This window comes from Pelodiscus sinensis, chromosome 3 (genome assembly GCF_052426305.1).
Source record: "Pelodiscus sinensis isolate ZL-2025 chromosome 3, ASM5242630v1, whole genome shotgun sequence".
NCBI lineage: Eukaryota > Metazoa > Chordata > Testudines > Trionychidae > Pelodiscus > Pelodiscus sinensis.
This window is the reverse complement of record NC_143054.1, coordinates 131990888-132005486: the sequence shown is the minus strand read 5'-3', so window position 1 is coordinate 132005486 and position 14599 is coordinate 131990888. Positions and strand designations below refer to the sequence as shown.

The following is a 14599-nucleotide window of genomic DNA, read 5'->3' as shown; positions in this document are numbered from 1 at the left end:
GATGATATACTGAAATATACTGATGATATTTTCATTCTCTTGACAGGCAATTTCCACCACAATTTCAATCATCACCACTAGTCCTTAAAACTCTCTCTGGAACATTCCCATACCAGCATCAACTCCCACGACACCACAATCAGCTTCAACAATGAAACCCTACTGATAATTGAATATGATAAACCCACAGATCACCACAGTTACTTTCATGGATATACTGACCACTCCAAACACACGAAGAAATAAGTTTTCTAGAGCAAGGCACTCAGATATAATAAAATGTGCTCTGAAAAGGAAGTCGATAGAATGGCTATCTAAATAACCTGAGAGAATCTGCTTCAATACAGAAATGGGTCATTAGTTTGAATACTCAACCATTAAGTTCATAAAGTATCATTAATGTCGCTATTAGCATATTTAGAATTAAACCCAGATTCACACTTCACATTTCTAACTTCATGTACAAGAATAATACATGCACAAATATTGGATATAAAGATTAATCGGAATGAAACTTTAAAATTTACGTTACATGATTGGTTTTAACTAAAACATATTAGAGTTATGATATTCATATTCGTGAGCTAATTTTCATAAAGTTTGGGGGGAGCATGACAGGGATTCCATCGTGAAAGGAATCTTTCTGTACTGGACCTCCTCTTCTGGCCTTCAAATGACATCCCAACTTCACCAAGTAAGCTCTTCACAGACTAGGGCACAAAATCTCAAAGCAGCTCTAGACCATGCCAGAACATATTAAAAAAATTGCAGATAGCTCTCCCTCTGCAACAATGGTTATCAACCCCTTGCAACACATCTTTCAAGATCCATGGTCCTACATATGCCTATCACATCGTGTGCATTACACATGCAGCACACTAAATGAAAACTACATGGGTGAAACCAGACAGAATCACAGTGCTCTTGAATGAACTTGCAACAAAATTGTATGAGACAAAAAAACCCTATCACCTGTGGGTGGACACTTTTCATAAAGCAGTTACTCTATATCTGACCTATCAGTCCCCATTCTTAATGGAAATCTTCACAACACTGTTAAAAGATAAGCCTGGGAGCTTAAATTCATAACTTTGCCAGAAGTTTGAATAGACACATTGGATGTAAACAATCTTAACCCACTGACCACCCTTCCCAGTAGCTGCTTTCGCTCCTATCACCACTTCCTTTCCCCCTTATGACTGGATCTGTATTAATGGGCCCCTTCACCTTGAACGATCCTTCAAAATATGTATTAACTATTTGTTCTAAACTACTGTTTAACCTTGTATTGAGCAGTGATTATGATTTAGGGCACGTTTACACTTTCACAAGTGCAGCAGTGCAATTTATGGCCCATTGACACAGTGTTATACACATGAATGCTTATGCCAGCATAATTTACATCACTCGGGGGGGGGGGGGGGAAGGATGTACACAGCTGACAGACAAAAGTTTTACCAACAAAAGTGATAGTGTAGACCTAGCACTAATATGATGGAGTGTAGTCACAGAAGACCCTTGGGATTGCTCCCCAGTGTGAAGATTATGCCATTGACAACTGCCTTAACAGAATATCAGAGTTGGGATAAGCACCACCCCCCCAAACAGCAGTGCCGACACTGAACCACTTCTGCTCTGAGAGAATTCAGTTCGAGGGCACGGCACCAGGAAACCAACCCTCAGAAGAGATCAAAACCGCAAATCTGTCTTTGCGTAAAAGATTTACACAAAGAAAGCTCATAAGGATGTTCACCTTCTTTATCAATGAAAGAGAGATATGCATACTGATTGTCGTTCCTACCCCCTCTCCTCCTAGGTAACAATTATTTACACTGGGCCTGATATTAGACAAAAAATGTTTTAATTAAGTACAAACAGTAGGATTTAAGTGGTTGCAAGTGAACACAGACAGATTAAAGTAAGTTAAAGGAAAATGCATAGCTAGTTCTAATTCACTAAAAAACTTACAACAAGCAGATTCTTACCCTAAAGAGCTGACTGGTAGGTTACAGGAGGTATTTTGTCCAAAGCATCTTTGAGTTATGCATATTTATACTCACAAGCCACTTTTCATAAAGCATGGGGGTCTGTCACAGAGATAATCATGGCATCCTAAGTGATTTGCACTAGATTGGGGGAGAAGGGGTAATTCTTCACAATTAGTTCTCCAGACCTGAAGAAAAACTCTGTGTGAGCTTGAAAGTTTTTCATTTTTCAACAAGTTTTTCTTTTTATTGGTTCAAGAAAACATATTACCTGACCCAGCCTGCCTTTCTCCTAGGACCACCACGTCCACAACATCACTGCATGAAAGTTATTTGGGCAGTTTTGAAAAAAAAACTATTTAAAAGTTAGCCAGTGTTTTACATAGAGCACATATAATCAATGCACAACTAAGCAGTTAAAAACATCCACATAGGAAAAAAAAATCAGTTTCCACAAACAACACTTTTCTGAAGATAAGAACACTAAATGTAGCCCTGCTGTTCACTACACTGCATACACACAAACAATACAGTTTGCAATGTCCAGAAGGAAAAATGAAAAGGTATTTTCCATAGCTCAATAAGATACAAAACACAAATAATTTGTATAACAGATCGCCATAAAAAATACTACAGAAACACTAATTGTAGGGTTTTTACAAATGCCACTACACGTTGGACCTCCCTGTTCCAGAACCTTCAGGAACTATGCTGTCTCGCATCAGGGAGTTTTCTGGACCAGGGGAGGTCAGTGCTCCCCAGCTAGCTTCCCCTCAGCCAGGCTCCTCTCCTTGAGGCTCCCTGCCCTACTGCTGGCCCCGCTAATGCTGACCCAGCACAGCTCCCCACCCTGGTGCCTGTCTGCTGCCCCAGGGTCTCCCAGAGATCCCAGTGGGGATTGCTTGGCTGCTGCAGCCATCCACTGCTGGACCTGCTGCTACCAGGGGTTCCCCAGATGGAGCCGCCTGGACACCTCAACTTGCTGCTAGGTGTGGCCATGCTGCCACTGGGGATTCCCGCTGCCTGCCTCTGCCAGCCCTGCTTCAGCCGGGGGGTTCCCCAGCAGAGATTTCCTGGTCACCCCAGCCCTGCTGCCATCAGGGGTTTCCCAGGATTCCTGGATGGGACTCCCCAGGCACTTGGCCCCACTAATGCTGGGGGTTCCCCTGCCACCACCTGGCTCCATTGATGCTGGGGTTCCCCAGTCAGAGCAGGGCTCCCCAGCCCTTGTGTTGCTCCTGCCTTCTAGGTTCTTCCATCCAGCGACATCTGTGGCCCTGCCGGACCATGGATATTGCCAGATCACAGTCCTGGATTTGGTAGGTTCAACCTGTATCTATCAGAGAAGCCATATAAGTGAGAAACAGTTTAAATGTGCTTCTTGTAAAACACACTTGTAGAATTATGGCTATGCCTTCTTACCATAATGGCTTCTTCTGTTGTGCAGGGATGAACTTCATCATCCAAATATTTATTATCCTTGTGCCTATCATTCTGACCATTTTATATTTACATCTGCAGCAAATGCTGATTATAATGAAGGCTTCTATTGCCTCTTCTACATAATCAGCAACAGATTTAGCTTTTATTTTGATAGTTCCAGAGACTAAAGTTCAATAAATCACACCTATTTTAACAGCATTTTTAGGTGGGGGGAGTTGGAGGGGCAGCAGCTCTGCTAAATACAAATGAAGTAACACTTGAGAGAGTACTTTTCTATCCTATTAAAATGGTAACGCAAATGGTCACTTCTAAATTGAAATGCACATTTCTTAAATTCACTCTTTTAAACTTTTACATGCAAGTTTCTGTTCTAGGCAACATGTTTTTTAGGAATCCTTTAACAATGTTCAGGGGCTTCTTGGAGCACATTTGATAACAACATTAGAAAATTCTTGTCATTGGAAGGAAAACAAATTCTGTCAGTCATTGAAAGCCACATCCACTAATGTTTAACCACAACTACTGTCTGTCTCTGTTTAACCACTATTTGTCTGCCACATAGAACTTAATAGCCCTCATTTTTATTGTTTGCAGAAGTTTGCATTGCCAAACCCCATAAAATGTAAACAAAGTAGCTTTTCTCAGGGCAAGCATCAGGTATAATTTTGCGCTCACTTTTCTCTTCATGTCGAGTTACCGGATGTACATGATTCTAATAATATCAGCACCTGAGTTTTTCAGTGTTTAAACATTACATATCTGTTAAAGAGTATATAGTGTAGACTCTACAGTCCATAAGCAAAGTGTGATGGTTTTACTTTTATATAATTCTGATGTTGCAATACTTTGTCTTGTACCCAGCAATAAATTTGATTAAGGCCACAGCAAATGAGAAACTCATTGTTTATAGGATATACTGAAAATTAAAAACAATGGTTAGCCCTGTGGTACCTTAGAGAGTAACAGAAACATATATACATATGGGACCTGAGTAAAGAAAAGTCCATAAACTGCAGACTCCTTAGACACAGGGAAGGCAAGCAAGGATCTATGAAGACCATGTATTTCTAGTTCTCCATTTACTGGTAAGTAACTTAATTTTTCACTCTTTCAATCTTTCACTCCCTTTCCTGGAGATTAATTCTAAATATATGATAAATTAGCAAATGTCATGACATCTCAAAAGAGGTGTCATCTTCCTGCTAGCTGTAGGGAGGTAGTTGGTCTGGGGAACATGCGTACATATGTAGAAATGCCTGTGGACAGAGCTGGTGTTATGATGGAGGGGTGAATGAGAATGACTAGCAAACAGTGGGCATAGTACCATAACCCTGGTACAATAGGCTTTATGAGCCCCCCACCACCCTCTGGTATCTGAACTCAAGCCTTCAGTTATCAATTATAACTATAAAAAAGCAGACCATTTTAGTAGCATCTGTACAGAACATCCAAAGGAGAAAAATTCTCCAAATACAACAAACTAGAGGGACTTCCAGAAAGACCTAAGTTATCCAGTCTACCCAGGAAACAGCCACGTGCCTAGAATAAGTTGGTCAGGTAAAGCCCAGCAGAGCCATGGGATCTGGAGAGGAGCATTGCAGATTCACATAAAAATTAGACTTTCCGAAAGAAGTTCAGATCAGATCACGAAAATTACATTGTCTTTACAAAGGCATGGGAAGGGTGACAAGCCATAAAAGATTGGAGTTCACTTGCACACCTGTCAGAGGCCACCTCTATCACAAAGGCCACCTCTAAATACAGAGATCATATGGGCATCATATGATTACAGGGTTTGTGAGTTTAGTAAGCCTATCAAGCTGCATTAGAGAGGCACAGTTACAAGAATTCCTTAAAGAATCACTTTATAAGCAAATGCAGGTGAAAAGAATAAAAAGCCAGTATGGTGAGTAGTGAAATTTGAAGGAAGAGGAGAGCAGGTATTCCAAAATGGAGGGCACTCAACAAGAATGAAAAACCAGAGTCTGACTTGCTGAACTGAGAAACCTGAGCTTTTATTATGGAAAGGTGACAGAACTTGAGCAGAAATTGACATAACATCAAGCCACAAACCCAAGGATTCTGTTGTGAGGATGCCAAGATCCACCATATGGAGAAAATCAGTGTGTCTGGCAAAAATAGGAGATTTCTCAGCCAAAGTTAGGCGATTTGAATACCAGAACTGGTGAACCCATACAGGATGCAAACAAACACGTGGTCTTCACTTGTATCATCTTACTAAGGTTCCTCACAACCAGAAGGCATGACCATGGATGAGAAAGAAACACCTTTGATAGAGTCCCTTAACATCTGTATGTTCAAACGCAGAATTGTCTGGATTTGGCATTGGAACAGGATGCAAGTTTGTGGTCTAACTAGGCACCCCTCTATTGAGCAGACTGGGTACTACCAACTGCCAGATATACCACTGGATGTGGCGGTTGCCCTTACAAGGTTCCACCCATGAAAAAGGATTTATGGCAGAAGGACTTGTCCAGTAAAATGTAGCAGCACAACTAACAAGTTTCACACATTCTAAAGCCAGAAGAAGCAATTATGTTCATGTCATCTGCTCTCCTGCATAACACAGGCCAAAGAATACCTCATTCTTTTAAAGGTAAAAGTGTTAATTAAAAACACTACCTATTCAGATATCATAAGTTCTTCAAGTTATCAACCATAATTAAAGCAACCAAGGGAAGAGAACCATGTGCCTCTTTATACCCTCTGTCTCTGTGCCATGTTGAATATGAGTAGTGGCACATGACCTCCCCTCCAAGTGTGAATTCCTCTCAACTCCGAAGTATGGGATGGGAAGAAGTAGACAGGCTCCCCACATAAGGATCCATGGGGGCAATTTTATGAAGGAGAAGAGAGTCTGGAGTACCAGAGAAACACGTGCGAAGATTATACTTACATGACAAACTGAACCAAAATAAAATTGAATGTAGTGCTAAGAATTTTAAGACTAAAATTATTAATTATTATTATTATTATTAATTTAAGACAAATTATTATGCCATAGCTCTGACAAACCCTAGTCCTAGACCAGGACCTTATTGTGTTAGGTGCTGTATGAACAGAGCAAAAGTTGCCCCTTCCTCAAAGATCTTACAATCTAAGTAATGAGATTGTCTGTGAGCATTAATCAAACAATATGCAGCTCTCTCCTCTTCAAAATAGCAACTGAGTTTGGAAATACGCAGGTTAGACCCAAGGTCCAAAGTCAAAGATTGAAAGCACTCATCACAAATTAGTCTAGCTCCTCCTTTTTGCAGCTATAGAGGAAGAAGTGGGGCTGGCGATTGAGCTGGTTTTCTATTAACAGATACACTTTTTTTAAGGGTTGCATTTTATGAGATTAGGCACCCACAGTTCTGAACGAATGACTACAGTTACATTTTGGAAATTCAAATAAATGATAAAACCATTGCAGTGACACACAATATGCAGGATATAAAAGAACAATGTTTCATGATGGGAAAATATACAGACTGGGAGGGATTCTCCTCCCTGAACAAGCTGCACTTAAATGCACTGAAGAATGGAACCAGCTACAGTGCCCTTATTCTCTGCCCTTATTCTCCAATATCTGGCCCTGGTAGCATACTTGACCTTTGGCTCCAGCATATTTTTTCCTGGCCTCAGTCTGCCTCTTTCCCTGCCTCCTGTGCTGACAGCAGAGGGATGAAGGGTGGATGTAACAGACTAATCCACCTATGCCAGCCCTCTGCTAGCAGAGAGTTATCATGAACAAGGAAAATTCTCCACTTGCAGTTTGCAGCTGCTTGTGTTACGCTGACCAATGTGGGTTACTTTGCGGAACAGAGAGATCATAGCAGACTGACTCTACAGTGCAGTGGCTTGCCACACAGCAATGTCCCATGTGGACACTGTTAAAGTACTCTAAATGTTTGGGGGACCATATTTCCCTATGGTCACCAAAGGGTGGGAACGGGGGCTGCCAGCACTCAGGGCTTTAGCCCCACGGGGGGGGGGGGGAGGGTGAAGCCTCTGGATCTCATAGCCTCAGCCCCACAGAGGGGCAGGGTTGCTGCTGGCACTTGGGGTTTCAGCCCTGCAGAAGCAGGAGGAGAGGAGTGGTGCTGGTGCGCAGGGCTTCAGCCTTGCAGCCAGGGTGGTGGTGGTGGAAAGCAACCAGCAATTGGGGCTTCAACCCCCTGTAGTGGGTGGGGGAGAAGCCAACAGCACTTGAGGCTCCAGTGGTTGAAGCTTGGCATGTGGGCAGTTCCCTCCCCACCTTGCCCCACTGCAGGAATGAAGTTCACCCCCACAGCATGCGGAGTGGGGAGGGGAAGGGAGAGCCCGTGCTTGGGGCTTCAGCAGCTGAAGCTCTGAGTGGTAGCAACTCCTCCCTAGCCCCTGTAGGAAAAATATGGGACAATTTGTGCCTGTTTTTTTTTTTTTTTTAAAGTCAGGATGTCAGGAGAAGGCCTTAAATAAGGGACTGTCCCAGTAAAAATGGGATAGATGGTCACCCTATAAATGTTCCATAGCATGAACTGTTGAATGTATAGTATACTTCAGTATTATGCACATGAGATATTATTGTATGGCAAGCTAGTGTGCTGTTGATTCCCCCCGCCTGCCGCCCCGCTATTGCATACTAAAGTTCCATGTAGACAAGCCCGTCTTCTTTCAGAAATCTTATTTCATTCACTAGTTGGAAATATAAATCATTGCAAGGCTCAGCTTGTGTAACTCATGCTCAGTTTGAGCAATAAATACAATAATTCAGTCCCAGGAAAGCAAGGCAAACTCTATATGGTGAGCAAAGTGACACACGTGTCTTCCCCTTTTTTGTTAATGAGCTGCTTAAAAGTCAAAGAAGTCAAATAAAAAAAATCTGATTCAGTCAAAAATTATTAAAATGTTATTAAAACTTTTATAAAATTATCTGTCTTGTAATGTAAATTGTGGGGATGGACAGCAAATCGCTTTACTCCACAGAAACATTGTATAGGAAACTGCAGTCAAGCTTGTAATATGTTGCCAGAACATAAGAATTCTAAAGTTACTTTAAAAGATTTAAAGAAAACTAGAATTTCCACTATACATATATGGGACTGCTAGGCAATTTTTCAGAAATATTTGTTATTACTATGAACATTACTAATATGGTCCTTACAATGAATTATGAGATGCCAAAAATGCCTAAATGGCATCCATTTAGTATTGCGACGGGGTGCCGAGACCCCGCACTGAACCCCGGGGGGCGAGCGTCTTATTGACGCTGCCAGGGAGCGCTTACCAGCCGTTCGCCAGATGCTCCCGGGCCACAGCAGTGCTGGGGAACGCCGGGGCAGCCGCCGGAAGGAGGAAGAGTGGACCACCTGGCACACCAGTGTAGAGGGCGGGGCTTACGCTGGTGATGTCAGAGGGACGCCCGGCCGGCGTCCGGAGCGGCAGGAGATTTAAAACCCGCCCGGGCAGCGGAGAGAGCAGAGGGGCGAGGAAGAGCTGACCCGACGGAAGGTGCCTCACAGGAGAGACTTGAAGAGCCAGTAAGGCTCATCACAGAGGAGAGAGGGGCGAACACGGGAAGGGGGACGAGGAGGAGAAAGGAAGTAGCCCAGGGCAGGGCGGTGAACCAACCCCATGGGCTGATGCATTTAGGGTCACAACCCCGTCAGCCGGACTGGGACTGCGGCGTAGTCCAAGTCCTTAGGGCCCTGGGCTGGGGCCCATGAGTGATGGCGGGCTCAGGCCTCCCCTTTCTCCTCCATCTCAGGTGGAGGCCAGACTATGCGAGACATCTGGGCAAGCGACTAAAGCCTGCGGCCCTAAAAGGCTGGCCGGCCAGGCTTAGGAGGGCCTGATGCCCCAAGACTGGATAAAGGAAGGGGAGAACCAGAGACTACGGACCTACCACAGAGGCGCGGTCATAAGTATACACGTGGAATTAAAGTTGAATTGTTTATAAAGCACCTTGAAAAACAAACCTTTACACACCACGTACAAGAACAGATATCACATGTAATTGCACCAGATAAATATTTCTGTAAGAGTACAATAAAAATGGCTTTATTTCAACAAAATTTCAGCCACTACACTTTTCATTTGTATTCTTCTGTGAGATTTTGTGTGTGCAGAGCCTTCATGTCATTCAGTGGGGGGAAAAACCCCAAACCCTGACATAACTGGCCATGTACCTTACCAGTGTAGCAATCAGTTTCACTAATGAAGTAATAATAGAATTTTTGAGGAAAAACTCATAATAATTGGCAACGAGTACAAAGGAAAACTATTTTGAGATTAGGATAAGACCAACTTACACCCTAATACGACAAATTGGTCAGGCTACCTTCATTAGAACTACGTGTAAACCATACTCTGAACTAGGTTGGCTGCACAGTGTCCGTGTGACGACCACTTTGGGCAGGCTACTCAATGCAACAATCCCAATTATACTGCTGCTCCACATGTCTGGATGCTGACAGAAGACTTTACAAGCCTGAATTGCTGGCCAAACGACAGGCCAACTTTTTAAATGCCATGCAGCACAAAAGGAACAATACTTAGTCAAATAATGTTAACATAAAGATCATCACTACAGATTACCAGATCTATGGCACTGAGATATTGAAGAGGACTGTTATAAAAGGTAGTCTGGGTTTGGAAAAAACTTATACTCTACTTCCCTGTATATGGATGCATGAGAAGCATAACCACTACAGAGAAAACACCAGCACATTGGATTAAGAACAGGCACATATTCCTGTGTCAGTCTGATTACCACACAGGTAATCACAAAAGAAAGACTAATTGAAAGATAATCTGTTTTGAGCAGCTAACTATTCAAAACTCTCTGCCTGCTCATGTAGATGTGAAGTCACAACAGTGACTTTTATAACACTCCTAGCTTTTCCCAATTTATTGAAATACTTTCCACTTTGAGAAGTTTTTTGATCAGTTTTTCCATTTTGCTTTTTCATTTTTATTATGCAATCACATGGATATACTCAGGCCCACCTCTGGCAGGGGCGGGAGAGGTGCTGAAGGGGGCAGTTGCCTTGGGGCCCAGCAATTCAAAAGGGGACTAGAGCTCCTGGCCACTGCCACTGCGGCAGCGTCTGGAGCACGGAGCCCTTTAAATGACTGCTGTGTGCTCTGTGCAGTTCTGAAGGCTGGGGGGGTGGGGAGGGCATGTTGCACTCTTGTGCAGCGCAGAGGGATGGCTGCCCCTGGATCTACCTCTTCCACCACAGGCTCAGCCCCTTCTGAGACAACAGAGCTGTCCCCCTGCCCCCTCCCCTCACACCTTGCCTGGGGGCCTGCATAGACTGTTGGCGCCCCTGCGTATACTACATAAACAGACACAAACACTATAAGATACTCTACTTATTTCTAAATTGGAAGAACCTGGATGAACTGAACTTTCAAGCACTAAATTCTTACCAATGTCACCCACTATATTTACTTTACAATAAGAATAAACTGCAAACTATATATTGTGAACACATACACATATATTAATGGTAGATGCTATATATAGATAAATACATATACCTATGCTGCTAGAAGAGATTTTTTTTCCTCCAAAAACTCTGTGCAATGTAATTGAAAATGTTATTTTGGGCTATTATTTTAATTTTGCTCTAGCCAATTCCAGACATCATATGAAGATTTAAAAAGCAATTAATACAGGGACAGAGGTTCATTTAACTATAGAAGTAGTAATGTAGCTGGTTTCAAAAATTTACACTCATACTCTCCTGTCTTATATTTGTGAACAGCAAATAAAAAGATAAAAACAACACATACATCACAGTTTCCTATCCCAGCCCAGGTATGCATATAGACCAATGCCAAAAACAAACAAATAACTGGAAAGGAAGTGTACTCACTTGTTTAGTCTTTGTCTTTGTGATGGTGTCTGAAATTGGTTTCTTCCTCTCTTTAACAGCTGTTTTGGAAAATAGTTCTTCAAACTCATGATAATCTATGGAAGGCTCTTCAATTTTTTCCCACACAAGTGAAGCATTAGAATCTCTAAAGTTAAGCAAAAGACCTATGTAGAGCAATGTCAAACTACATAAAGTGACAAATGGTGGAAATGAAGACACAATGTTAATAGACCACATTTTGGATCTGAAGTCCTTATTAATTATATATAGACTTTTCCCTTTATTCATACCCCAATATACTTCAAACTGGCTTATATTCACATGTTCCACAGAATTTGTGTTTTCACTAGCACCATATATAAAAATAAAGGCCTGGAAATAAGCTATCATCTTCAGAACAACTATATTGTTATAGAAATAATTAAGAAAAGACAAGCTTGGGCTGAGAAAAGATAAACCCGCTGTTAAGCGGGGTGGGTGGGGAGGGGGGAGTATGAGGATGGTGGAAGTAAAAGCAGGGAGAGGAACTAAAATCAAAACCAGTATTTCCCTACAAGTATGAAATCAGTATTTCCATAAACAGGAGGCACTGTGCAAAACAGAAAAAATACATTAATAACAAATCTAATATAACCCAGAGCAGCATCAAGCAACCAGAGTTAAAGACAAGTGGGCCTTTTACATCTTAAGGTAGGAGACATGGGAAGTGAGTGTGCACATATCCTGGATTCATTTAGAGGAGCTTAAACCACCAGAGTTTGCATATAGTTTGAGATAAGACCATGGTGCTCATGGACAAGGCATAACTATCTTACATTTGATTGGAAAAATGCCTGACGAGTATCACCATTTTGAGAGTGGAGGGCCACAGAACCTCACAGGATCAGGCCCAAAGTTATCCAGAAAAATGTGGTTCCTTCAAAGATTTCTCAAACAGCAAAAATATTTTTCCCCTCTGCACTGACCTGTTCTACATAAAAAGGGGGAAAATGGCACTTCTTACAAATATGTTCTCTGTAGTCCATAAGGCCTGTATTGAAATATTACCATTACAAAATAGCTTTCATGGACAATAAGCAGTTGAAGGTTAATTTTAACATACAAAATGCTAAATGAAGCAAGCATTTTATTTAAATGCCAGTTAAAATTAAAATTGCAGTTATACTGAAAACATGTATATTGTAATGAACCATTTACAAGACACTAAAGCACTTAATTAATTTCCCCCTCTCCCCAATTTTATTGATTAAGGCTCGAAACTAAAACAAATAATCCATCTTCATGTTCTGCATGTTTTACCTTTTACTATGAAGCTGAATTCTTGTCCAATAAAGGGGCTTCATGGGTCGAGAAGGTTCTATTGCCTGTTTCCTGCTTCCTTTATCCTGATTCATCCCCATTACAAATAAACCCACCGGTAATGGAGGAGGAAGAACCCCACCGACTTGTGGAAGGCCAAAAGATGGCAAAAAGCTGCCAGGGGCTGGTGGTAGATGAGGAAGAGATGCTCCATGGAGTAGTGGTGGGGCAGGAGGTGGCATTTCCACATCAGATAAAGGCAAGGGGAGGGATGTTACACTTGCACCAGGCAAAGGCGGGGGAGGAGGCACTACTCCCATACCAGGCAAAGGTGGGGGAGGGGGCGGCACTCCCATACCAGGCAAAGGAGGAGGCGGGGGTGGCATTCCCATACCGGGCAAAGGAGGAGGCGGGGGAGGGGCAGTTGGTATTCCAGCACCAGGCAGGGAAGGGAGAGGTACACCTGCACCAGGCAAAGGCGGGGGAGGGGGCGGTACTCCCGCACCAGGCAAAGGCGGGGGAGGGGGCGGTACACCCATACCAGGCAAAGGCAGGGGAGGGGGCGGTACACTCATACCAGGCAAAGGCGGGGGTGGGGGCGGTACACTCATACCAGGCAAAGGCGGGGGAGGGGGCGGTACACTCATACCAGGTAAAGGCGGGGGAGGGGGCGGTACACCCATACCAGGCAAAGGCGGGGGAGGGGGCGGTACACCCATACCAGGCAAAGGCGGGGGAGGGGGCGGTACACCCATACCAGGCAAAGGCGGGGGAGGGGGTGGGGGTGGTATACCTGGAAGAAGGGGAGGAGCAGGAAGCAGTGACATTGCTCCATCAGGCAAAGGTAGGGGAAGAGCAGGCATTGTGCCAGGCAAACTGGGGCCAACGGGTGGCATTGCTGTGCCAGCCAAAGGCAAGGAAAGTCCTGAACCAGGTAGGGATGGTGGGGATGGAACACCTGCACCAGGCAAGTGTGATATGAAAGAAGGGCCTACTGCTCCAGGCAGTGGACTAGATAGTTCTGTGCCAAGCAGTGGGGGTGGAATGCTACAAATGGGTTCAGAGGATACAAAAGGGAAACGTTCACTGCAAGTCATACTCTCAGTACTTTGAGATTGACGGGAAGCTGGCGATACAGTCGCTTCTTGAAGCAAAGAAGAGGACAAATCTTTGTCAGGGCCTGGACAAGGTGGCAAAGTACTTTCTGTTGACTGGCTCTCTTCCAGCTGCATTGAGATTTGTTTTGGTGACAGAATTAAAGATACTTCAGAACAGTATGTGGGATGTAGTTCAAGAGCTGGCAATTGCTGAGATGGCTGTTCAGTTTTATCCCCTTCAAGCTGGGGGGGAGACTGTGGCAGTGTGTTGGCTGAAGGCATTGTGTGTGTAAAACAATCTTCTACTGGTGATGTTTGTATCGATTTTACTTGTAGAACAGTTTTGAGTTGGCCATTCTTTTCAATTGTTTGAAGCGCCACAGTACTAACTTCCCCACAAACCAGGTGTTCACTTTCACTCTCTTGGTCCCTGCAAGGAATCTGTGCCTCCGTTGCTGGGAACTGTTTCTCCAGTACTGCAATTTTGGTCCTCAGGTCCTCAATGGTTTTTTCCAGCCGTTGGATTACATGAGCATTCTGCTCAGATTTCAACCCAAAATCATCCTTCAAAAAGAAAAGATAAATCAATACACTGAAAGAGAGCAGTTATCGGCACACATGGGCAGTGAAGCTAAAAAGAGATTAGGACCATCCACAGCTAAACAATGCATTTTGCTATTACACTCTATAAGAGTGGAGACACTACAGGCCCAGATGCAACCTACTGTGGAAATTAGCAGTGTAGGCACTCAGACTAGAATTGGTAATTATTATAACTTTATTAGCATGTGTGTTCTTTGCATTGTGATGTCATTCTCCTATCTATAGGACTGCTTTCCAAAGGTGGGCAAGGAATCATACAGCAGTGGACTATAAGTACCATCCTTTTTGTAGGTAACAGGGTGAG

General features: G+C 43.3%; 1 protein-coding gene across 3 annotated transcripts in view; it reads right to left on the bottom strand.

Moving 5' to 3' along the window:
* Nucleotides 1-14599, bottom strand: part of FMN2 (formin 2) — a 242297-nt gene that overhangs the window by 147110 nt on the left and 80588 nt on the right. For all 3 annotated transcript variants that reach the window (XM_075924820.2, XM_075924819.2, XM_075924822.2), the window contains exons 6-7: nucleotides 12596-14256; nucleotides 11297-11441 (exon numbers count right to left, since the gene is read on the bottom strand). In XM_075924820.2, coding sequence (XP_075780935.2) covers nucleotides 11297-11441; nucleotides 12596-14256 — 1806 coding nt within the window. The remainder of the gene's footprint in view (nucleotides 1-11296; nucleotides 11442-12595; nucleotides 14257-14599) is intronic.